This window comes from Rhinolophus hipposideros (assembly GCF_964194185.1).
Source record: "Rhinolophus hipposideros genome assembly, chromosome: 2".
Lineage (NCBI taxonomy): Eukaryota > Metazoa > Chordata > Mammalia > Chiroptera > Rhinolophidae > Rhinolophus > Rhinolophus hipposideros.
Window position 1 is genome coordinate 7,003,229 of NC_138048.1, and position 24,756 is coordinate 7,027,984.

At 50.7% G+C, this 24,756-nt stretch overlaps 1 protein-coding gene across 4 annotated transcripts; it reads right to left on the reverse strand.

The window, feature by feature from the left end:
* Positions 1 to 4,747: 4,747 nt before the first annotated feature.
* Positions 4,748 to 22,592, reverse strand: ZIC4 (Zic family member 4). Of its 4 annotated transcripts, XM_081065217.1 has the most exons (6): positions 22,569 to 22,592; positions 22,241 to 22,494; positions 18,466 to 18,550; positions 11,851 to 12,468; positions 7,021 to 7,339; positions 4,748 to 4,924 (listed from the first exon to the last, which is right to left on the reverse strand). In XM_081065217.1, exons 3-6 carry the CDS (start codon positions 18,533 to 18,535, stop codon positions 4,879 to 4,881), a joined length of 1,053 nt encoding a protein of 350 aa, XP_080921343.1. In that variant the 5' UTR covers positions 18,536 to 18,550; positions 22,241 to 22,494; positions 22,569 to 22,592; the 3' UTR covers positions 4,748 to 4,878. The 4 variants fall into 4 exon arrangements, with proteins under 4 accessions (XP_080921343.1, XP_080921345.1, XP_080921344.1 ...); XM_081065219.1 differs by lacking the exons at positions 22,241 to 22,494; positions 22,569 to 22,592 and adding an exon at positions 21,220 to 21,344; XM_081065218.1 differs by lacking the exons at positions 22,241 to 22,494; positions 22,569 to 22,592 and adding an exon at positions 20,931 to 21,018.
* Positions 22,593 to 24,756: the final 2,164 nt, after the last annotated feature.

Sequence of the window (24,756 nt, forward strand, 5' to 3'; positions counted from 1 at the left end):
ATAATAGTAATAGTAATCAACAAGCGCTTAACAACATGTAGATTCTAAATGTTTCAAGGATTATCTTATTTAACGCTCCAATCTTGTGGTGGGGATTCTTTTAAATTCTGTTTTACTAGATGAGGAAACTGAAATTCGGAAAGGTTTCATCACTTATCCCAAGGCACAGAGCCATAGGTGTAGAAGCCTGAGAGCCTGGCTCCTAGCCAAAGTCTCCCCACTACGCTCGCCAGCAGTTTTTACCTGGTGCTCTTATTCGAAATAGCCAAAAGAAGAGGCCCAGTAGAAATCATTAGCAGGCTAAGATTTCCCCAAACTGCCCTCGGAGTTGCCACTGCCGCCTGGGAGGTGGGTAACTTTCCCAGAGAACAGGGAGTTTATCTAGGGTGAGGCTACCCATGGGCACTTGGGAACCAGTGAATTCAACCCTCTGCCAAAGGTTACGCCGCCGTTCAACTTTCTTCCAAAAATAAAGGTTCAAAGGAAGTGTGTGCTCTCCTAGTGGCAGGGGCGCTGAGGTGCCCCAGAGCACTTCCCTTCTCCTCTCCCCCTACCCCCCTTATTTCCTCCGCCCCAACTCTGACTAGGAAGGTTCAAAAGCAGGCCTTCCCTTCTCCGAGACCAGCAAGAGATGCCAGGGGCAGCCATCCCTCCTCAGACTCTCTTTTCTCTTCGCTTCTGGGAATGGTCCGGGGCCACAACTCCCCGGTACCCTGGCGGCACCGCGCTGTCCTGGGTGGGATGGAGTGGGGCGGGTGGAAGGTCTGGGATCTCTCCTTGGGTGGCCCTGCGGACTCCAGGCTGCTGGCCCGGGAAGCGGAGAGCTGGGGGGTGGGGGTAAGTGGCAGGTGGGGGTGGGGCGGAAGACGCCGGCTGGAGGTGCCCGGACTCCTCCCTAATCCCCACACGCTCACCTCCGCGCCGATTCTGTCGGTGAAAGGGCCTTAATGATCGCGCTCTCAAAGAGGCGGGACCTGGGAGAGAGACGCCACAGGAGAGACCCCTCAAACTTGTTCCGGAGCCGGAGGAAGGGGGTCCTTCCGCGAGAGGGACGGGAGGGGGCGCTAACTTCAGTACTGACCTCCGTGGACCTACCCCCTCGTGGCTCCCACCCACCCAACGTGTTGTGGCCATTCCAGTGGCCTTCTCCTTGTGACCGCTGGGTTCACAAGCGCGCGTCGCCCAGCGCCTTTTCGTGCTAGGGTACCTCCCCCAACCTCCTCTTCAGGACTGCAGCCCTTGCGCTAGGAGCTGGGTCTCCGAGATGCTGTCTACAGAGACCTAGCATTTCGACCCCAAGAGCCGTCATCCTCCCACCCAGTGCAGCTTCCTCCCTAGCCAGGCCCGCGGAGCCCGCTTCTCCTGAGTTGAAAAAGGGTCTGGCGGAGCCGGCACTGACTCGCGCCTGCGCAGTAGGAGAGGGATAAAAGAGGGGACACCCGAGTCTCGAGGCTCAGTGACCGCAGTGGAGGTGGAAAGAAGGTTCTGGTGATGCAGGCGGCTCTGATGCATCTGAAATAATGTCTCCAGTGGCAGGGCCCGATAGGAGCCCTCTGCATCAGATGCTAACACCCACTGAAGATACAAGTCGGGGCCCGGGAAAGATGCATGTGTGCTGTAGTCACACAGTCTTAGGGGTTGGCCCTTCGCAGCTCTTGAAGGGAGTAGAGAGGTCAGAGCGTCCGCTACTCCCAGAGGGGGTGGAATCAAGCTAGGAAGACTTCTGCGGCCCAACTAACCCCATAAGGCTTAGTGAGGGATTGGAGCCAGCCTTCCCTCTCTTTTCTTTCCTTGTTTTTATGCCTGCCTAGTATTAGGCTTTCCTGTGGAAAGACAGAGATACTTTGTGAAAGACTGCTCCCGGCCTTGGCTGCGGGAAGGTAGCCTTCCCGGGTTGATGAGTGTCAATGTCACTGGTGAAATTGGGGATGAGGGAGGTCTCTTCCACGATCCACTTTGGTGGATCCCTCTGTTTTGCCACTCTGAACATCTAGGCTTCAGAGATGTTTCTGTGAAGCTTGAAGGAAGGTAGGGGAAAGGACTGGAGACTGTGAGAAGGTCCCAAATCTCTCCCAGGGCGATGAAGCCATAATAAAACGCACAGATACAAAAGAGGGAGGAAAACACCACATCTTTTATTTCCAAAGAAAATAGCAAAATGGAGCTCCATGTACACAATGATCTTTGGAGGGAAAAACAATCACAGATTTTAATTCATTTTTACATATTTACAGCAAGATTAAGCCATAGCTTTCAACTATGTTTTCATTCAACAATCACTTTCAGTCAAATACATAATTTTTTTCTTTCAAGTTAGTTCATAATTTAAGGATGCTAAGGGGAGAGATGATAAATCACAAACAGTTTGTGTAAAGAGGGTACTAAATAGTCTAAAGTTTCAGTCAGGCTTGTGTGTGTGTGTGTGTGTGTGTGTGTGTGTGTGTGTGTGTGTGTGTGAATTATGATTACAAAACATTTGCCTGTCTATATAATTCACATTCATTGCAATCATTACATTTTCCCATAAATTAGTGATATAAATAAACATATGGGGACCTCGAGTAAGCAAATAAAAATCAATATAAAAGAAAACATTTTGTGTCAACTATAATAACAGCATGGGTTACAGCTTGGGGAAACTTTACAAATCATTTAGTCAGTACACACAGGGTGGGGAGACTGGAATGTCCTTTATTTAAACCACCTTTAAAACCACATGAGGGGGTTTAGGAAAAGCTGGACAGAGTGAAAGTTTCTTTCCTGGGCACCATATAAAACGAAGAACTGCATACTAGATGGGAGGGGATAATTTGCATGCACTCTGGGGTCACTAGCTTGTAAACTGAATCTTCTGAACTCCAATTGCCAAGATTCTGATGAAAACAGGAAATTATAAAAATGTCTCCCTTAAGCCACTCTCCTTTCTATTAATGGCAGAAAGGGCTTGCCAATTGCTGCTAGGGAGAAGAAACACACAATGGGTCTATTTTTAGCAGAGATTATCTTTGAAGGAGAAGGAAACATTAATAATCACTTTGTTATAGCATTAGGTTCCAAGGATCTGGGCCAAGAATATTGGCAGCTTGAGGGGTCCCCAAAGGAGGCTCTAGGTGACCTGACTGGCCTGACTGAGTGCAGGCCAGAGCACAGAGAAGCTGACACGCAGTGTGAGCTTGGGGTATGTGGGCTCTGCCTGCATTCTCCCGCCATGTCCCAGAGCCTGTGCAAAGGACCACTCAACATCTGCACACTTCTACAGGCCTTGGACCTGATGTCTCTGTATTACTTTTCTTTTTCTCTTAGCAGGACTTAGTCCTAAAGTTATCAGTTAGTGTAGAGTGCATGCATTTTTTAAAAAAGAATTTTGATTTTATCTCTTTAGAAACGGTTGGAAACTAACAGGGCAGAAGGAGTTTGACAGAGAGGAGAACAAATCGCTGACAAAGAACCTTTTACGTTTCATCAGCGTTGTTAGGACGACAAGCAGGAATGTCTCAGATAATAACTCCCACTTCAAAGATTTCTCAGCTCAATAGAAAGCGGACCATCCTTTTTATTCAACCACAAGGACTGGCACTAAAGAAGACTCCACTGTTTGATTTTTTTCCACCATGTTTATTTTTCCCCTATTCACTGGGGTACTTGGATAAAATAAACAACAAGACAATTAAGGGAACATGGACTTCTAACTTTCCTGCCATCTTCCCTATTCCCTTGGCCTTGGGCTCTTGAGCTCGTGCCCAGGGCCAGCCCAGCCTTGTGGAGTACCATACACACCACCCAGGGGAGAAACAAGTTTGGGAGGCTGCAAACAGACTTCTGGGATACAGGGGCAGAATGGGCTGCACTGGGGGCCAAAGTGGAAATGTCCTAAAGGCACAGTCTGAAATTCCCAAACTCATCCAACTTGGGTCCCTTGCTCTGCAAGTACCATTCAAACCCAACCCTTCACCTTGCTCAAGATGAAGAGAGGTGCTTTGCACAAAATCAAGCTGGGGATGCTCATTTGTTAAGCTTCTGAGGTTGCCCTAAAGTTATTTACTCCTGATCTTGGAGCCTCTTTGGGGTGCAGCCAAGATGCACGGAATCCGACTCTTCCCATTCCCGTACTCGTCTCTGGCTCCAAAGCGCCCCCCTACATTAGAGTGCAGAGTGAACCCCTAAACGCTGGCGAAACGAGTCCTACGGAGGAAGTATAGGCTGGAGAACCCAGTGACAGTATTAAATGGCGTGAAAGCAAAGGTCAGCGCAAATGTATCTTAATAGAGTATCTGCAGTGAAGTGTGCCGCCTTTGAAGCGGCCGCTCCCCGCGCGCATTTCCATGGCGATCCCAACGCGGCCTGCTGATGCTCGGTCAAACTCACACTTTCAACCCCGAAACCCGACTCTTTGAACAACCCGAGCTTGATTAGACCTTTCTCCTTTTCTTTCCCCTCTTACAAACCATTTCCTCGCCTTTAGAAACTCGCCATCAAACCCAAATGCGCCCTCTGATCACCGCAGAAAGCAGAAACAAAGGGGGCTGAGCGGCGATTCAAGCGGCCCTTTTCTTCTCTCACATTTATTATCCATTTTTATTATGATCGGGAACAAGTGCCCATTCGCGTGGGTTTTGTTTACCGGAAATTAAATGAAAATGATTTAGTCCGCGTCAAACAAAAATATATACTTGTATACACACGAAAAAAGGCCTGTTAGACGTAAATATTATGTCCTTAATGAAAAGCCTGGACGGGCTCCAGGCTCGGCCTTTCAGGATTTCAGTGCGACTTGCCCATTGCCATAGAAATCCTAACTTACCATGAAGATGCACCGTGGCGAAGAAACATTGCTTTGTGCGCGGACTCTTTGATGTCGCAGGCGCGAGATGCGGGAGCTCAGCTGCGCGGGGAGAGACTACCTTGCGAGCAACGCGGTGGACAGCTGTAACAAGCAAATGAAAAATTAAAGGCGATTAGTGGCCGATCAAACATTTTTACTTTATTTCATTATTTTGGATGGAAGTGGAAGACAAAACGAGGTCTAGAAATAGAAGAGAAAGAAACGAATCCAGTTTGGGGAGGAGAGAATTTTTACACGTCGCCAAAAGACTCAAGTTCCCTAGATGCCCTCTGCCCCTTGCTTGGGGCGGGTATTTCCCCATGGCAACGTGGTATTTGCTACCAACCCGGCCCTTGGTCAGGAAGCCACTGGGCACTGTTGTAGTGGGGGACACGGGGTTGTGGCCCTCCTTCCAAGAGGACAGATTCACCAAGGATGTATCGGGAAGACTCTGTTTTTTATTAGAGGTAATAAAAACAGTCCCACTCCAGTTAGGACATTATGGATCTGATGGAACTGTGGGGCTATGGGGCAGGAGTGAGAATCGTCTGATGTGTCTGAAGAGGAGAGAGCAGAAGAAAATCCCGTAGAGTGGCGGGGTCAGGGTTCGTTTGTTGGGTTTAACTTTTAAAACTGAGCTCTTTATTGAACTAGATACCCCTGGTTATCTTCAGATTCTCAGGGAATTGGGATGGGTCTGCCGAAGGTTTCTTTCCCCCTTCTTTTCCTTTTTTTTTTTTCCCCTCCAAATCTCAGCAAGGATTTCCGGGAAGCCCCATTTTTCCCTAAAGGTGGCAGATGGGAAAACAGGCCCTGATATTCCCCTCCCCGCCTTAGCAACAATTACACAGGCTTTCCTCTCCCTTGCCCCCAACATCTGGATTTTCTTCCAGGGACTTTGCACCCAGCACATAAAATACACATTCAATCTAGACCCATTAGGTGTTTGCCTTTAAAACATTTATTATGCAGTTCATCTCTTGCCCCCTCACCCACTCTTTAAAAAAATAAGACCAACACTGTGCGCTTTTTGAAAAACACCGTCACAGAAGTGATGCGAGTTATCCAGACACTGTCTGCCTACGTCGGATCGCTTTGCAGCGGAGGCCTCGACTTCAGTGACGTCACTGGTTCACTGTACACCTAGCGCCAAACACCCACAAGATTCCACAGGCAGCCACTGGAGAAGGGTGGGAGGTGGGGAGATGGTGAAAGGTCTGGGGGTGCCTCAGAGCATTGAATCCTAAAGCACCTCAAGCATTCCTTTGTCTGTATGTCCTGCTGTTTGAACTCACTCCATATCCCAAGTACATACATAATATACGCAAAGCAGACAGGCAGACAGAGGTGTGCTGTGCGCGTGGGCCAGTCCATGGGGGAGGGGCATGTGATCTCCAGGGGACGATGCTGAGATCCTCTTATCTCCTTGATAGAAGTGATTGGGCATTTTGGGATATGGAACTTGTGTATTTTTGTTTCAAAGGATAGTTGGGGGAGGAGAAGTGCAGGGAAGCAGAAGAGCAAGGAAATAGGAGATAAAATAACGGCTCAGGAATTCCCTCTGCCACCTTAGGCAATCCGAACTTCGGAGGAGGCTCCAACTGAGAGCTGGGAAGGGGGAGGGGTGCAGGTGGGGGTGGCGATCTGAACGTCCCAAGCCTGGAGGAAAACCTTCCCCATTTTGTGAACTACGTGAGGACTTTGTGGTCCTTTCCATCGGCAGTGGTTGCACATAAACTCTCCTAATGTATTTTTTTTCTTTCTGCCTGTCTCTTTCTCTACTTTCTTTACCCCAACACTGGTTGCATACTACTACCCAGACATGAGGGCGTATGTGGCTGAGTTGGGGGTACTGAGTGTGATTATAGAATAAATATGAGTACCATATTTATGTTTTAAAATAATGGACATTTTATCAGCATAGTCAATGAGCTCTAACAACTATTAGTTCCTTCCTTCCTTCTTTCCTTCCTACCCCTCCTTCCTTCCCTCTCTTTCTCCCTCCCTGCCTCCCTCATTTTCTCTTCAAGCATCAATGACCCAGCTTAGACTAGCAGTCAGTGTAGGCAGAAGCAGCAACCACAGCAGCAGCCCTAATACCCAAGGCGGCGGCGGCAGCAGCACAGCCAGGTGGTCGCTCCCGGCTTGGGAGCTCGGCGCAAGCAGCCGCAACTGGGCCAGCGCCTTGACACACGTACCATTCGCTCAAGTCGGTACCACGCGCCGCCACCGCCGCCGAGGAGGCCACCGGGGGCTCACGGCCGAAATCCGACGAGGGCGACACGAGGGCAGATGGCGTGGCCGAGTCGTAGCCAGAGCTAGGCGGCGGCGGCGAGCGCCCGTGAACCTTCATGTGCTTACGCAGCGAGCTGGGGTGCGTGTAGCACTTGTCGCAGCCGCGCACTTTGCACGTGTATGGCTTGTCGCTCGTGTGCACGTGCGAGTGCTTCTTGCGGTCGCTGCTGTTGGCGAAGCGTCGCTCGCAGCCCTCGAACTCACACCTGAAGGGCTTCTCCCCTGGTGGAGGCAATGCAGACACATTAGTGCGCCTAAGCCGCGGCCCAGCTGGGCCTCACAGCCCTTCCCCAATTTCTCTTCCGTTATTTGGAAAAGAACCAGTAAATGTTTTCAGAAAGCTTTTTCCTTGGCCCTTCAGGTCCGGCACTCTCTTCCCCGCTCGAAGCGCGACCCCTGAGCTCCCTCCGGCAGGCCTCCACCCCTCCCCCTCTCCCGCCTGGTCCTGGGGGAGGGTACGGAGGAGGAGCGACTAAGACTCCATCTTAGTTAAGTTTCCATCCTGGAAATCCTGATCCACTCCGGTTGTTTTCCTCCAGCTCTTCTCCACTTGGAGCCAGAAGCACCTTTGCCCAGAGAATAGAATTGACTGAGGGACTCTCATCTGCTCAACTTAAGGTTGTTGTTCTAGCCAAACGTTTCTGCCCCCCGCCAAGCAGTCCACACCCCCCCACACCCCATCCTGGCCCAAATTGTTTCCTAAAGTAGGTTTTGTGCAAACGCCAAAGCGATGGGACAATTTAAGGACGCGCAGTCGATGCTCATGGCATGGGAATAATATGGATTTGTGTTGTAAGACAGGTATTCTGAGCAACGATTCACTTCAGAAGCGATTTTTACGGGAAATGGAGCCCCCTCCCCCTTCCTTTCTACCCCCTGAGGGCAAACATTTAGCAGCATTCTTCAAATCTTGCCTAAACCTTCCGGGATCCCTCTGGATACGCGCGCTGGCAGTACTATTTTATTACGCCGCTCCAGCGGCCTCCGGAAGACCCTGCCGCGGGCAGCCTGCTCTCCCAGTCCGAACTGACTGTGAGAGGTCGACTGGCTTCCCCAGACCACCCACGCTCGACAGTGGAGCCTGGCGGGCCTGCGCCGAGAGCCCCGCACCGCAGGGTCTGCCCCGGCCAAGCCCCATCCGCGGCCTATCCCGCAATCGCACCCTTGAGCTTGGTGGCTTCGGTATGAGTGAGGCTGCTGCAGTCAGGCCATGCCCAGCTCTGCGGACCAGAGGGCAAGCAGGCAGCAGGGGTACACGCGCGAGGGGCTCGGCTCCCTGCTGCAATGTCCTGTAGAGCCGCGGGAAGGCACGAGCGCGCTTTAGGGTGGAAACACTGGCGGAGGACCGAGCCCCAATGCCGGAGCTCACCGCCGGCTGGATTCGCGGGTGTGTGGGGGAGGAAAGGATGCCGAGATTCCGGAAGCCCAGATTCCTGCTGGAGCTGCAACTGCTTGAAGGAGGGAAGTAAGGGTCTAAGAGCTTTTAAACAAATGGATGCCGCCGGGAGCCTGGGTAGAGGGAACGGCTACCACGCCAAGGCCGAAGATGTGCAGGGCTGGAGGGCTGTGGCCTTTGTTGTCGCTTCTCCCGCCGTTTCCAGGATAGACGGGCGCTTTGGGACAGGTTTGAACAAACAAAGCCCCTACTCCGAAGCCCTGCTAAGGCTCAGGGTGGGCCAGAGGTTTTCGCATAACCTCCGCGCGGCAGACGGTAGTGAGCCCAGGGCTCGCTCCCCGCCCGGCCGCTGCGGCCTCCCTGCTTCAGGACCATTGCTAGCACAGTGGAATATTAACGATGCTGGAATCCGCCTTTTTTCTGGACACCGGTACCGTTTTATATAAAAATAAGCAAGAGAAATTCAGAATAAATCGGTGTCCCTATTTGTTCCTCACCCCCTTCCCTGTTAGCATCTGCAAAAGTAAAACTTTTCTTCCTTCAGTTTTTCCTAAAATCACTTACAAGAACCATGCAATTCAGGGCCTGCAAAAGAAAACAAGATTTGCTGAGAAAACAGAGGAGGAATGGAATTTGAGATTGATGGCCCCCGACCAAATATTCCCCTACATACTTATTCCATCTTGTGAGAGCCTCGTTGGACGTTCTTATAAAACAGAAACAATGATTTCGTCCCAGACGAGGAGCAGAGGCAAAACAAAACAACAACAAAAACAGGGCACTGAAGGTAATACCGGCAGCCTGGAAGTTTCAAGGCCGCTGGGAGGCCAAGTGAGGCCTCCCCCAACCCCCACTGCGCGCCCTCTCGGCCTTTCCCCAGTTGCGGGAGGCGCCCAGGACTCCTGGCCTAACACTGCTCCCCTCACTACGCCCCCCCCCCCGCCCCCGCTAGCAACACACTGCTTCCCTCCTGCTCCCTCCCACCAGGTCTGGGCGCTGCTCCCCGGATGGGTGGATGCGGAGCGGCAGGGTTGGTTGAGGGCCCTGCAGCCCGCCCGGAGCAGCCCGGGCCCGGTACTGAGTCATGAAAGGCCCGGAGTCTCCTCCCCGAGGCTCCGCAGCCGAGAGGGGCCCTGCGCCCCGGGTCCGCGCCGGGCCAGCTAGACACAATTCGGTCGTGGCGGGGCAGTGCGCTAGCGCCATTTTCTCGCACTTGTGGCTGGGCCGGGTTGTCCGAGCCCCTCCGCCCCGGCGCAGTCTTTTCTCTACCTCGGACCCTCAGCCCTGCCTCTTTCTACCGACTGCCTGGGAGTCCCGGGAAGGCGCCAGGCGGCGGGGACCAGCTAGAGCGGCGGCACCATTGTTCCGGGATTGCTGTGACCGCCACAAAGTGAAAGCTTTCGATGTGGGCTTGGGGCAGCTGGCTCTGAGGCCAGGCCTGGGGTTCAGATCCAGGAGAATTTTAACTCCTGAAAAATCAACTCCTATTCGCCGCTTCCGCGATGCGAGGAAATGAAACGCCATTAATATTTGAAAAGGCAATTATTTTCCTGTTGAATCAAGAACTGTCTTCATGAATAATTTGTAGTGAGGTCTATTGCCATTTGAGAAACATTTTGGTTTTTTCCCCCCCTCCTTTCATTAGTTAGGAGGGGGATTTGAGGGAAACGCCAGCGGGGCAGGCGAGGCTCTGTAGATTATTATTTTTTTTTAACTCCAGCGCTAATGAATCAGGACTGCCAGAGGAAAGGACGCACTTAGAATTCTGTCCTGAATAGACACAAACCTGAGCCAGCCCGGGCGCACTGAACTTGCTTGTCTGCTGTAGGTCGATGATTGCACTCAGAATTTAACCATTTTCTGCTTCATGTACTTCAAACAGTAGGCCGGCAAAGAGCAGTAAAAGTTTGTTTGTTTAACCCGCCCTCCCCCGTCATTAAAAATGAGTTCCTTCTTTGGCTCAGGACTGCGCGTCTACCTTCGCGGTACCTGCTGCCAGTTTATAGAGTAGCCGGCTTGTGGGCGGTGATCACTACCTCACCTCTCCCCGCGTAAAACTCGGAGGGGGGCGGGGAGCAAAGGCTTGCCGGAGGTGGGGAGCATCCTGGAAATAGCTCCGGAAAACCCTACATTTCCAGACAAGCTCTGGAAATATAGTAGGAGACTAGAAGTGCACTTTGGTTGAGCCTCCGCGTGTGCCAGTGTCTTGGCCACGGACCTTCTCTAAGATTGCAGGGTTTGGGGTAGAAGGCAGAATTTAGTAAGCCTCTTTTCCAGGCAATGCCAGCCTGGGGAAATTCTTTGACTGTAATAATTGCCAATGTTTTCACCATTAATGGAGGTGAGTAAGGCAGAGCGCCAAGGAATAGGAGAAGTGGGGCACCAAGCTGGAACTTATTTAATTCCCTGGTCTCGCCACTGGTCCTCTCCTCCCCCACCCCACCCCCGCAAAAAAAAAAAAAAAACCAAAACACCCACAAACAACAACAAACAAACAAAAAACACAGGAGGGAAGATGTTAACTTCTTAAACTTGGGGAGGGCGAGAAAACCCTAGCTAAGTAGAGTACAAACATCGACTGCTAAACTAATTAATGTAACTTCACAGGCTGTTCTGGGAAGTGTGAAAACTTTCTCCTTGCAATTGCATTAGAGATGCTTTGGGCCAGAGAAGTTCAACTTCACAGGCTCTTGGGCAGGCTCCTTTTCTTTCTGTTAACTAGAACTAACAGATGTGGTTGACACATGTCCCTATTGCACTTAACGGTAAATGACATTTAAGGCGAGTGAGTTTCCTTGGATCTCTGCTAAGGCAAAAGGAGGAGTGACGGTTGTCAAATGTCCCAAGGCTCCAAAACAGGGCCAAAGTTAGCTCAAAGACCCCAAATCCTAAAGAGCCAAGTGCCTGATGACCCCTCACTTCAGGTGGCGGTCAGGCTGTCAGACTGACCGATGGAACAGTGCTCGCCAAAGAAACCTGGAAAATTAAATTGTCCCTGTCTTTACACCTTTGGGAAACAGTGCTGTTTTAAATACTTTAAAATCAAATTCGATGAGCAGGGAGCACACATTTGCACACACAGACCCAAGCACGTTCACCCTCGCCCTACCCCCCTCCCCCCAAGAAATCCCGCACTATCCTCCCCACACACAACCTCGGGAAACTTCTGTGATTCTAATAGAAGGGCGTAATTAACATTTTGTGGACTTGGCTCCTGGAAACACCAAACTATTCCTCCCTCTCCCCAGATGAAACTTGAGGAAATCCAGCCCGAGGGCCCGGAAGAAGCCGCTTGCTTCCCCCAGAGGATCCGCACGAGATAGTGCCGAATACTGACCTGTGTGAGTTCTTTTGTGTATTTTGAGATTTTCTGATCTAGCAAAGACCTTCCCACACCCAGGGAAAGGACAGGGGAAGGGCTTCTCGCCCGTATGCACGCGGATGTGATTTACAAGTTTGTATTTGGCTTTAAAGGGCTTGCCCTGGCGCGGACACTCCTCCCAGAAGCAGATGTGGTTAGCCTGCTCCGGGCCGCCGACGTGCTCCACGGTGACGTGCGTGACCAGCTCGTGCATGGTGCTGAAAGTTTTGGAGCAGAGGCGCGAGGCCGCTGGGCCGTCCGCTGCTAGCCACTTGCAGATGAGCTCCTGTTTGATGGGCTGGCGCATGTAGCGGAAGAAGGCGCCGGGACCGTGGGGCGCGGCGAGGTTCACGGTCAGGTTCAGGCCCCGGTAGCCGTGCAGGGCGGCGGCAGCGGCCAGGGCGTCACTGCGGGCCACGGGTCCCGGCGCGAAGGGCTCGGGCCGCGAGTACATTTCTCCGGGTAGCCCCAGACGCAGAAGTCCGTTCAAAGTACCACTGGCGGAGGCCTGGGGAAGCTGCTCGTGAAGGCCGGGGAACACCGAAGGGCTGGAGGCGGCAGCGAGCTGGGGGCCATGATGTCCAGAGCTACTACCTGTTGTCGAGACAAACAGCGAGCGTGAGGACGGGTGGCGTGGGCTGAGCGTTCCACGTGGCCCCGGGGGGCAGGCCCGGCCCAACCGCCCCGCGGCCTCTGCGCTCAGCACCGGGACCAGGAGCCAGAATGCGGCGGCAGCAAACCGCTTGGACCACGAGAGGCCCAGCGCCTCCGCCGCGGTCCGGCTAGACGGCTGACGGCTGCAGCCCCCTGCCGCCCCATGAGCCGGAGACGGATAGTGGCGGCGCGGTAGGTGAAGGGGCAGTGGGGCACGCAGTGCCGAGCCTGTGGGTTGCTGGAGGCCACGGGGCTCTGCTCCAGGCGGGTCGGACCTGCGGCCCCAGCTCGCTGCGGCGGCCAACTCCCCGTGGCGCTCTGGGTCCCTGCACCCTGTGGGGACGGGGTGGGGGTGAGGGAAGAGGTGATGTTGTACGTGGTGGTGGTGCTGCTGCTGCTGAAGCACCCGGGCCATATATACTAATTTCAGCGCCCAGCTTGGCTGGGAGCGGCGGCCTGCTGCGTCCGGGCTCGGACTCCCTGGAGCTCCCTAGGTGGGCTCGCTCAGGCCACGGTCACCTGACAGCGTGGAGGGGAAAGAACAACCACAAAAAACTTCTGCAAAGTTTTTTTCCCCCTTAAGTTTTGGATTGTGACTTTCCCCCCCTCCTTCTCTCTTGGTCTTTAAAGCCTACATGAAACCCGAACACGACAGAGACAGCAGCGGGGCGCGTGAGGAAGTGAATCTAGATTCGGGGCCTTGGCGGGGGCCAGCTCAGAGGAACAATCGCCTAGGTTGCCCATTGGCCCGCCGCCGGGCCCGACGTCAGCGATGACAGGTCTCGCCGAACGCGAATACACACACACACACACACACACACACACACACACACAGCTCCTCCCGCTCCTCCCCCCTCACATCCCCTATCCTCAGCATCTCCCGCTTCTACTGCTCATGCGCTCTGACCCGGGCACGAATTCTTTTCTCTTCTCCTGAGCCTCCTCCCCCACCTCTCCCGAAAGCTGGGTGGATCTGCTCTGCCTCACGGCTCTTGGAAGTGAGCGGGGCTGGATTTTGCCTCCATTCTGTACGATTTGGGGGAGGGGGTGTTGGGCTGCAAGTAATGTCCTCAGGGCAGACCTAGCGTCCCCAGCCCTGCCAGGGCTGCTGGGCAGCACCTGGCGAGCACGGCCGACTTCGGTGGTTTGTCACAGGAGCCTGCGGGAGGCGAGAGCCGGAATCCAGGGAGGAAAGGCGGCTCCAGACTAGGCGGTGGACAGCGAAGGAACAGCCTAGGCCAGCATCCCCTGTGCCTAATTTTATTTTCTCGATTTCTTCGATATTATCTATCTAGCTACCATTTATCTATCTATCTATGTATTCTAATTTCTCCGAAAGCCCTGACCACACTTCATCTTCCTACTTGTATCCTTTCTTCTCCCCTCCCGCTCTCCTTTCTTTCCACTCCCTTCTTCCCACTTAGCTTTGCGGACCCCTCCTCCAGGATGCCTGGCACTCTCAGAGACGCGCGAACCCAAGAACTCTGCCTGACCAGAACCAGGAATGGGCTGGAGGCGGTGATGATCTCGGAGAGGCTGGCCTCGAAAGCAGCCCTCCTGAGAGGGGCTAAGAACCCTCCCAATCACAAATCACACTGAACCGCGCGCGGACTGGCCAAAGAAACAAAGGCGAGGGGAGCGCAGCAAGAAGGAACAGCTCCTTGTTCCCCGGGCCTCCCTCTGTCTCCCTCTTGAGCTCTGTACCCTGCCGCCAGACGGAGCCTTTGGGAAAGGGGACTTGGGTGTCACTTCCACTTTCAGCTCCCGCTACTTGTTGCTCACGGTCAAAGTCTCTGCCTCCCTCCTCTCCTGCCTTCAGGACTCCGAGAAGAGTGGACGCCACGTTTCCCCGCCCAGGCAATGAGAGGGACTGTGGGCCCATGACCTCTCGCGGATGCCCTCCCGGGCTAGGGGCTCCAGTCTTGGGGAGGGCGTGAGGGTTGACGATGGAAAAACAAAACAAAACAACAACAAAAAAACAAACCTTCAGTTCAGACCCAGCCGAGTGTGGTATAAATGGGCGCGGGGGTGGGGGGTGCGGTGTCCTTTGTTTATGCCGACCGGCTAGGGCTGGCTGCAACGCCTGGCGATTTAAAGGTCTGCTGGCCTCGACCCCTGCATTGGTCTCTGGCCGTAAATGCCAGCCTAAGTAATTGGGCATCCCTGGTGGCCATGGAAAGCGCCCCCAAAGCAGAGAAGAGCTTGTGGTTTTTTTTGTGTGTTTTTTTTTTAAGAAAAGTTTTAAGGATTGATTAAAAGACTCCGCGCCGGTAGCAGAGGTGAGAAGATTGGAGAGATTACAAGGAACTCTGATTCAGGGTTGATTGAGCTGCCCCAACTATCCCCAGCACCAAGGACTATTCTTATAACATTTCCTGGTCAGTAAATAAGGATTTCTTTTAAATTTTAAAAATAATTAACTTATTTATAATGGTTGGCAGGTTCTTTGAGACTTTCTTCATCTAGTACATTGTTCTCTCTCAGGGAGCATTTTTAGCGAGGGATTAACTTCCACAACAATTTCCCTCGGCTTTGACAAGTGCAGGTCTTTCTGCTTCTCCAGCCGGGAGAGCTTAAGCTAGGCTACCAATAGATACTAAGTTAGCATTTTTTAAAAAAAGCAAGTCGAGGGAGAGCATTTGACAGCGGAACCCCTTCTGCTCTGGAAACCAAGGGTTTCCACAGCAGTGTTGAGACTAGACTTTGAGGATTTGTCTCCTTTCCTGGCTTTCACCCTCTCTCACACTCTCACTTTCTGGGATTTACCCCTCTGACTAAAGGCGCTTCCTCTCTGATCTCTCACCCTGTTTTCCTTTCCCCCAAGCCTGGTCAGGCCTGTTCTCTAGTGAGGTGTTCTCACTTCTCCCTGAGTGGTTTCAAGGCTCCCTACCGCGCAGGTATCTGTTGAATGACACAATTGTCTATGCGAGTCTGGGCTGAATTCACGAAAGGCTCAGAAAATAACAAAAACCAAAACCCCAAATGCAAACGTGTGTTTGGATTCCTTCCTGGGACCCCTTTCCCAGTTGTTTCTCCTAAACATCCCTCAACACAGAGCTTAGGACTCATCCTGTAGCATTCAGACAAGTGCAGGATAATAGTCCTGCTATTAAAAAAAATTTTCTTTCCTAACTGAACCCAGGCGATCTATAATACACTGTTCAGGATGTTTGTCAAATTCACCATCCACTTTAACTTCCGTTAAAACTCGGACTTGCACAGAAATGGGTCTCTTAATGTATGCACTGTGACCCCACCTGCATCAAAGCTTTGAATAACAGTGCAGAACAAGGTTATTTAAGTTGTCTCAGGCTGTGGACCCTTTTGGAAACCTGGTGACGCCAGGGATTCTAATAGTCCTGTGTTTTGTTGCCCACATTCATAATAGAAGGAAATGATAGCTCTCCATTAGAAACTGGTGAAAATAAAGATGCATTTTTTTTCCCCATCCAACTTTGCAGATCCCCTGAATTCTAAGCATTTACTCCATGGACTCCAGGGATAGGAAGCAGAGGTTTTATACACAGAAACTATTAGTACACTACCCACTCTCTCTTGCTAACTTTACCCTTGAAAAGCTCTGAACATGTGTATGGCTTTCTGTGCCAACAGCAAAAGTGCAGATACATCTGATTCAGCCAAATTCACCGACAGTTACCTGGCCCCATGGAGCTCCCTCCCAGATGCAGCTTTCTCTTGAAGCACTGAAAACATCTGGACCCATCCTGGGTAGATACTTCTTGGGTAGTCAGGGGTCAGTCCACCTGCAGGTCACTCAAGTTGCCTGATCCTTGCAAGTTCCTTGGAGCCACATGGTTCACACCTTGGTTGGCTAAACATAGCAATGGGACCAGGCATTTTCCCACAGGGACATTTCCCCAGCAACAGAGATAGGGAGAGAAAAAACCTATTTCACCCACTAATATTTATAGACAGGAAACTTTGGACAATTACATAAGGGTCTTCAAGGTATATCTCTGAAATAAACACCAAAGCAACAGTATACGGCTAACCACAGAGGACAGGCAGGACACCTGTCAGAGAGGAATCTTTCAGTTTTCAGAGCAATTCCTTTGACTCTTGCAGGGAGTAAGGAGTTCAGGTTTCATTGACTATTGGTTGGGCAGGCTAAGGAGTAGTGTCTCCCTCAGTGGTGAACAGAAGTTTTCTGACAGGGAGTTATTTCACCGTCACACGTAACCTCATACCAAATACTTGGCTGGAGCATTCTATTTGTAACCATTCTGGGGTTTATAGTGTTGTTTCCTGCATGACTTGCATTAAAAAGACTCATCCTGCAGCCCAGAGTAGTCTGTTTGGAGCAGGCTTCACCAACAGACCCTAAGCATCTCTCAAATGCCCAGAATCATATCCTAAGCACCCTTGTTTTCCCCAGCCAGGCCAATGCAACAGCAGAAACTAAACTGATTTTCTAGTCCTTCTGTACAGAAATAAACATTTGGTGATTCTATCATCTGCCAGTGCTCCTCACATCATTGGCTTAAATGGGGGAATGCCTGAACTCGCTCCCTTGGAAAGGAAAGAAATGAGGGAAATTTAAGACCCATAACTGGGCTCTTTTTCCATTTTGATCTTTTAAACAATGCTAAATGACAATTATCTGTTACAGCTTATGCCCAGAGCAGGATCCTGGACGCTGAGGGCCACTCACTGCACAGAGCCTGGCCAATCTCGAGCCTTATTGCCTGGATGCTCTGCACCTAGATCTGCAGTCACTTGTTCAATCTTTTCTTCCTTGTTTCTGACCAGGTTACTACCCCAAACCAGGGCCACATCTCTTCCTAGGCTATTCACAAATAGACTTCAGGATTCCTATAGTGAGAGGTTGTCTCTATTCTTGGGGGGAGGGGGAATTAAAGAACTTAAGCCCCAAGAGCCCACCCTATGTTCAAGTACAAATTATATGAAGGAGATGAAATCTATCAGGATTTTGGAGATAAAGGAAAATATTCTTCCCCTCTGCTATGCAAGTTTGGGCTTCAATCATCATTAATGGAATTGAGTATGAGAGAAAATATACTTAAATAGAATTTAGTTTTCAAGTAACGGTTCTGCAAAACATCTTTCAATAAAAGATTAAGAAACATGGCTAAAAGATCTTTCAGAACAGAACTGAGGAACTAAAACAACATAATATCCACACCTGTCTTGAGAATTCTGCCATCAAATCATCCCAAAATAATAGAGGAGAGACATTTCCTGAGTTGTCATTTAACTTTTGTTAAGAAGGTTGCTTTTCCTACCAACAAAGAAACACCTTGGAGGCAACTGTCAGATGGTGGTGTAGTTGAAATGAGGGAAACTAGACGCCTGGAAGGGGAAACATCCAACCCTAAATCATATGCTTATTCTAAATGGAATATTAAATTAAATTCTTCACAATGAAGGTATTCCTGACCGAGCGGCTGTCAGTCACTCCCTGTTCAGACAGCACATTGTGGGAACGTGGTCGCCACCACATTGCAGAAGGCTGGTGTCCCTGGTAAAGATGATGCATATCATGTAGACCCCATCACCAAGATCAAAGTGTGCTCCTTTCATGGAAGCCAATACATGTCAAACCTCATTCCAATCAAATCGTGTGGAAATGAATTCAAGATGAATATGTCATAGAATAATGTGACAGTGAAACTGCAGAAGGTCAGGGGTGGTTGTTTCAATGAGAGAGTCGTCAAATATTAATTCTAAAATGTCCAGATGAGTAGGCATTGAGGGGGATTAGTTGGCTGCTAGTGGGACGTTGTGTAGCTGATTTGTGTGCAAATGGATCAAACACGAAGGTGTTGTTCTAAGTGTCATTTGAACTCAAGAAACACCCCCAAACTCACAACCTAACATAAGCAAAAGGCAAAACAAAACTACTAAGAAAGAAAACATCTTCAGCAAATCAATATTCAAAAGAGGATTTTAACTTACTTGACTCTTTCAGGGCATTTCGGTAAAGCCGTAATCGTTTCCTCATCACCAAGGAAGTCTTGTATCTCATTTTCTGACTTTGAGCCTGTTATGGAAGAAATAAAGGACAGTCGCTGGTTAAATAATTTCCTACACATTTATTTGTATGGTAAGATTGTATGACCTGAATGTATGAAAGAAGGTATTGGTCTAACGAGTCTTTCAGTCTTTCAAATTTGGATGTGAAAGAAAAGAATTCTGCTTGGAACTACCCATATTTATTGCAAAATAATATACGCTTGATGATAAAAATTATTAAAATAATCATTTCCCAACTAGATTTTTATCTGAAACTCATTTGTTGATCTCTCTTGCAGGTAGAATTAAGTACCGTTTCAGTCAGTCAGTTTTCAAACATTTCTAACTATTAGAAACTGAATTTATTATATGAGAAGGCCCCATTATTTTCTTTAAATTTAATTAATTGAGTTTAGTGAGATGTAATGGGGGAGGTCTGGGAGTCCTCTGCAAGGTTGCACGTTAAAGATTGAGTTGTAACGGAGAAGAGAGGAATTTCTTTGCAGATTTGTAGACCCTGTTCTGCTCTGGTGGTGTGGGATCCATCACATGGGTTCCTCCCCCAGACCCATTTGGAAGCCATCACTGGTTGATTTTTCAAACAAAGTCAACATAAAATTCACCAGATTCGGGGAGGGGAAAGGTATAATTTCTATCACCTGGTCCTGGCCATCCCATTTCTTCGTGAAGAAGGTCATACACAACCCACCCTCAGCCCACCAAGATATTTGATTCCTTATCAGATTCACTTTGTGGACAAAGCTAGCAAGCTTTTGGCCACCTTAAAGCCTGAAACCCACGCTGGTCCCGGTCCTCTGCATCTGTCAGGGGAGGCTAAAAGCAGTGGAGCAGCCAAATAGCAGCAATCCACCCAGCCCCAGCTCTCCATTTGGCCTAGAAAGACAAACAGTCATTGAAAAGGTCTCAGGCTGGACAAACACAGCCAGCCCTCTGTCAATGAGGAAGGCTGCCTGTCTTGACACTCCAGCCCACAGATCAAGCAGTTGTTTAACTTGTTGAACCACAGGCCAAATCCAAGTGAGGCTCTGCTGTCTCAAAGGCTTTCCAGTTCTGTATGCTCAAAGATCTCTTTCTCTCTCCCTTGACCCCCATCCTGGGCTTGAAGTAGCTTGGGTGTTTTCACCCTTCCTTCTTTCTTTTCTAGGTCCAAGCCTTAGGGGTGTGGGGGAGGGGTAGACTCACCTTTTCCCAGAGGGTTTTATTTATTTTTGATTCTTTCTAACCAAAAGACATCCATCCCCAAAGGCAATAAGCTCCTTTCTAGACAAACCAGGAAATAAAAGAGGCCCAGCTTTGGGTTCCTACAGAGGGAACCCATAGGATGCTGTGCTGGGCATCCTATCCTTGCTCTCAAATTTCTTCATGGCAGGATGTCTGGCACGGGGGAAAGTCCTGGTTGGTTGAAACTAATAGAATTTACTTTTTTGCTTCAGAAGAAAATGGGTGTGAATTTCCCAGGAGAACTCTGTCCACCCACAATGCTGCCCCAGCTTGTCCTTTAAGAGGCCTGGGTCGGGTGACTTCTACCCCCAGATCCTGGCAGTCTTGTGCATTACAAACCCACAGGCATGCAAATAAGTGTTGCAGAGCCTGGACTTTGGGTAGGGCAGGAAACTGGGACCTTAAGCTGCTCTCTGTAGCTCTCCATCACCAGCCAGAGCAGGGAACCAGGGTAAATATCTTTTCTTTTGGTTCAAACTCTGTCCCCACTTAGCAATCTAGTCATCTCACTGAAGGAGAGGTGGGTGAGAGGATTTGGAAGCAGTTCCTGGGCCGCTGGACCTGAGATCCCCACCAATTCAGGGATTTAAAAGCCCTGAAAAGGCTCCGACTGATTTCCCCCAAATGATTGCTCCTGACTGGTCTGCTCGCACCATCACTGGCCGTTGAATCACCAGTCAGAAGCACAACCTGGAGACTTATTGGAATTTTCCTGTGTTCCCACATCTTGAGAAGAGGAAAGGGTGCCAGCAAACCGCAGTGATTGATCGTGCAGGGAGGGGAGAACCAAGAAGGTAGGCCGGTGGGTACATGCAAAAGGCACTATTTTTCTTTGGAGGAACACCCAAGCTTCACTCTAGAGCTGCAGGCCTGGTCAAGGTCAGAGGTCACCTGCAGCCGGCTTCCCAAGTCAGCGATCCAGTCCCCAAGCATTCAACGCTGCTCCACACTGATTAACCCGCAGGCTCGCCTATCCGCCACAGCTCAGCTGGTGCGGGTGCAGGGCGGGGGCCTGCAGGCTTTCGGGGAGCTCTCAAGCCAAAGCCACAAAAAAATAAAAAAAAGAAAAAAGCAGAAGAAGTAGGTTCCCCACCTCTGCCCCCTGTCTGCTGTCACCAGCTGCACCCAGCACCTCCCTGGCTCCCCTCCATCCGGCCCTCGAATACCAGGAAATTGCGCTGCGAGGCTGGGTTGTGCGGCGGCCTTTTCTCATTCTTCTCCTCCCTAGAGGGAAGAGCCTGGGTTTCCCCAGCTCGGGACTGGAGGCTAGGCGACCTCCGTGTGCTCAGAGTAGTCTGCATTAATGGGTCGCCTGAAGGACCAGAGTGGATATTTAACCGTCCCTTTGAACCATCCCATTCAACCTTCAGGCGGCTACATGAAGGAAGGAAAGGTGGTGCCTCGTCGTGGGTAGCTGTGCGGCTAATGCTGTCGAAAATGGGGGAGAAATATGACCTTGGAATCCAAAAGGGGTTTCCTGCAGATGGTGCCAGCCAACGTGCAGCCTTCCAACGCCCCTTCTCCATTCCTAAGACCTCGCTGGCTCCCAGCTGTCCCCGTGGACCATTCATCAACCCCAAACTTTCCAGTCAAGCCTTTGAGGCAGTCCTTAGCTTTCTTTCAGAGCCAGATTGTTCCCGCCTCTCTTGCCCCTAATTCCCAGTGTCTCCAGGTGTCTAGGACAGGGCCCAGAATCCTAGGGGGCTACGGCCTGCTCCCCAGAGAGCTAGTCCTAGCTAGTCTTGTTCGCACCCAAGAGAAAGAAAGCCAAGTCCGAAACCCACGACGGGCGACGCGCAGAGAGCGGATCCCAGCGGTCAGCGTCCTGGGGCAGGACCAGTATGCGCGAGGGCGAGGATCCTAGCCTCCCGGCTGACCCAGCCAGCAACCGCCGTCAGGTTTGGGCGGAGGAGTTCCATCATCTTGCTGCCAGCCAGGCTAACTGGCTTCCTTGACCCTGGGGAGGGGAAGCTGAGTCCCTCCCTGCCATCCTCGTAGGGGCAGAACAGGGAAACTGCCTGCAGGGCCCCCTTCCAGGCGCGGGCCCGCTCAATCGGCGCGAGGGAAGTTCAGGGTCGTGATTCCCCTTCTTGTGCGCACGGTGGGACAACCAGGCAATTTACAAGGAGGGGAGGTAGGGAGGGCGGGCGGACAACAAGCTGCTCTGGGTCCCCGTGCCACTGGGAGCTCCATTTGTTCCCCTTGCCTCCTCCACCCCCTTTCCTGAGAGGAAGGAATGGACTCTTCCCCGGTGCTGCCCCTTGGCGGAAGGTCCCCCTCCTCCCCTCAGTGTCAGTTGGGTGGGGCCTATACCCAAGATTGGGGGGCTAAGGAGAGGAGAGATTGGGGGAGAAAGCCTAGCTGGGCCTCTTCCCCCAGTTGGGTTTGGATGCCAATAGCCCCGATAAGGGCTCTTGCTACCCAGTTTCTGGGGGTACAGGTCCCGTCTGTCTGCCCCCTGGACTCACGCACTTACCCCGCTCCACCTGTTGCTGGGATCGCCTCATTTCTGCACATCACTTTGGGGTGGCTGAGGGGGGACCACCAACCCCTCCATGCCTCTCTTTTGTGGTTCCAGCGAGGCGGTCATCCTTCATTTCTCCTTTTCCAGCTTTCGGGAAGCAGTTAGGGAATGTATGATGAAGCAGAAATGAGCCGTCAGGATGATATTTTAATGGCTTATATGTCACGTTGGTGCATGTGGCTTTGAACTGGAGCCGCTTGCGTTTCCTGCAGAGAGCGCCGCAAATCCCACTTGATAACTTCTACAACCCACAACTTTTTCCCCCCACATTCACTCTTACCATGTATATTTGGACGCGTTTCCTAAAAATACCCTCTTGTCAACGGTCCCCCTTGGATTTTCACGGACTGAAGAGGAGAAGACTGACTTTTCTTTTTTGAAGAATTATTTTTCCTCTCCCCCTCCCAATGGCCACTCTTCCCCCTCCTGTCCCCTCCCTTGTTTTTTTGAAAGGCAGGCGAGGTGGGTTCACTATTTGTTCTCCCTAGTGAGAGCAGTACAGCCTCTAGAGAAAACTTCTTGCAGATAAGGTTTTTACAACTGCAGTGGAGGCAGGATCCAAGTTCCCCGCGTAGGCAGCAGAAAACACTTTGTTCAAAAAGATACACCCGAACCACTCAAAGTGTATAATTTCCCCCCCCCAAAACCTCCCAAGTGTCAGCCCTGTCTTTCCATTACCTAACCCTGGTCCACTCAAAGTTGGTGGAGAATGCTGGGCTGCTGCACTCAGACTTGTTGCTGGGGACAGAACATTTGATTTTTTTCCCCTTTCTCAAATTTTTATTTCCCAGCACAAGCGCAAATACGCCGCCAGGTTCCTTCAGACACCGGGAAACCATCCCAGATACACAAGTAGAGTTTTGAGCGGGGAGAGCCCAGGGAAAGGGCAGCTCAGCTCAACACCCCCAAACGAGAATCTAGTCCATGAAAAGACCAGAAAACCAGAAAGGCGAGGAGCGGCCAACGGCGATCATGCCTTGCTCCACTCCGTGCAGCTAAGGCGGGCGACTGGGCAAAACATACTCATTTTCATTTTCCTTTCTCCCGGGCGCTGGTGAGTTTCCTAACTGGGCGCCTGTGAAAGGATGAGTTGAGGTCTCTTTGTCTGAGAAAAGGGTTTAGGGCTGTGATTCAGCTGCAAATAAGCCAAATGAAGTTAGAAACAAAGGGCAAATTGAAGGATTCCGACTCTTGGCTTTTTGTGTTTTCCTTACTAGAAAATAATTAGACCTAATGAATATGCAGACGCTTGAGCTAAACCCTCAGCCAGGGCTGCTGGGTTTTAAACAGAGCTGCGGAGAAATGCAACCTTTTTTCCCCACCCCCACCCCCCGCATCCGTGTGCGTTTTTTGAAATGCATAAATGTTACTCGCCTTAATTGATTGAGTCACAGGGATTTTTTTCCCTTGCTTTTAAGTGCCATACTCCTCTACCTTTCAACAATCATTTTAATATATGGTCAATGGCTCTTTGTGGACGGGACAAAAAGCAACTACGCGCAGTTGTTGAATAGACTTTGCGCTGGGCAAAGACAGGTTAATCGAGGGCCGCATCGCGAAAACAAGCGAGTGTTGTATGTTTGCACTGAATCCAAATGTCTGCATTTTCCTAACTAAATCAAAGGGAGTGTTATTTCTTTTTCTGCTCACTCATCTGAAGGTAAGTAAATTTTCTCTGGCGATCAAAAGCCTGGTCGGCAACAAAGACCGCGCCCGCTTTTTCCACCGTCCTGGTGTGGCGAGTTGCGGAATTTCAATAACTGTGACAAGGGTGACTGATTTGTGAACTAGGAAAGGTTTGAATGTCACAAAATTTACATTGGTTCTATCTATCGGGGATTTAAATACCAAAAAAGTATTCGGGGATTTCTAGGGAGCTTTGGACAATCCTGAAGGACAATGGCGCTTTGGGAAATTTACAGTTTTACCTGAATGAAAGGGGCCCCGGTTAGAAACAGGAGTGCAGAAGGAGGGAGTTAGCGGGGGCAGACAAGGGAGACCAGGGAAAAGGGAGAGAAGAATAACACAGGAGAGAGAAAAAAGAAAAATCAGCAACAATGTTTCCAATTTGTCATTAAAAAAGAACAGACTTCAATACACTGGAAAGTTAAGAGCTCTAATCCACCTGTGCTTATTTGAGCGGCAGGAGGAATGCAAGAAGCCTGATTGGTTTGATAAAAGTAAGAAAATCCAGGCAACCGGTTATCGTGAGAAATCACATTTCTTCTAGAGTGGAGTATCCGTGTGCTCCCGAGATCTTAAATTATAAACAGGAGGGGGACGAGGCAAGAGGGAAGCAAACTTCAAAAGGAGCAAATAACAAAAGCCTCCTTTGCTGCCCTTGAAGGGGAGGAGAGGGGGGAAAGAAAGAAAAGAAAGTTGCTGAATCGGGACATTCTGGAAGTGCCTTAGCTGTGTTTATCAGCTCCATCCCCGCCTCCTGCTCTCGGAGACGCCCGAAGTCGCTA

What these genes read in the sequence shown, in the direction of transcription:
- ZIC4 (XM_081065217.1), bottom strand. Translation starts at nt 18,535, where the DNA reads ATGAGATACAAGACTTCCTTGGTGATGAGGAAACGATTACGGCTTTAC. An exon ending in ACACAAAAGAACTCACACAG is followed by an intron (nt 7,340 to 11,850) that starts GTCAGTATTCGG and finishes TGCCTCCACCAG; the next exon opens with GGGAGAAGCCCTTCAGGTGT. An exon ending in GGTACCGACTTGAGCGAATG is followed by an intron (nt 4,925 to 7,020) that starts GTACGTGTGTCA and finishes TGCTTGTTACAG; the next exon opens with CTGTCCACCGCGTTGCTCGC.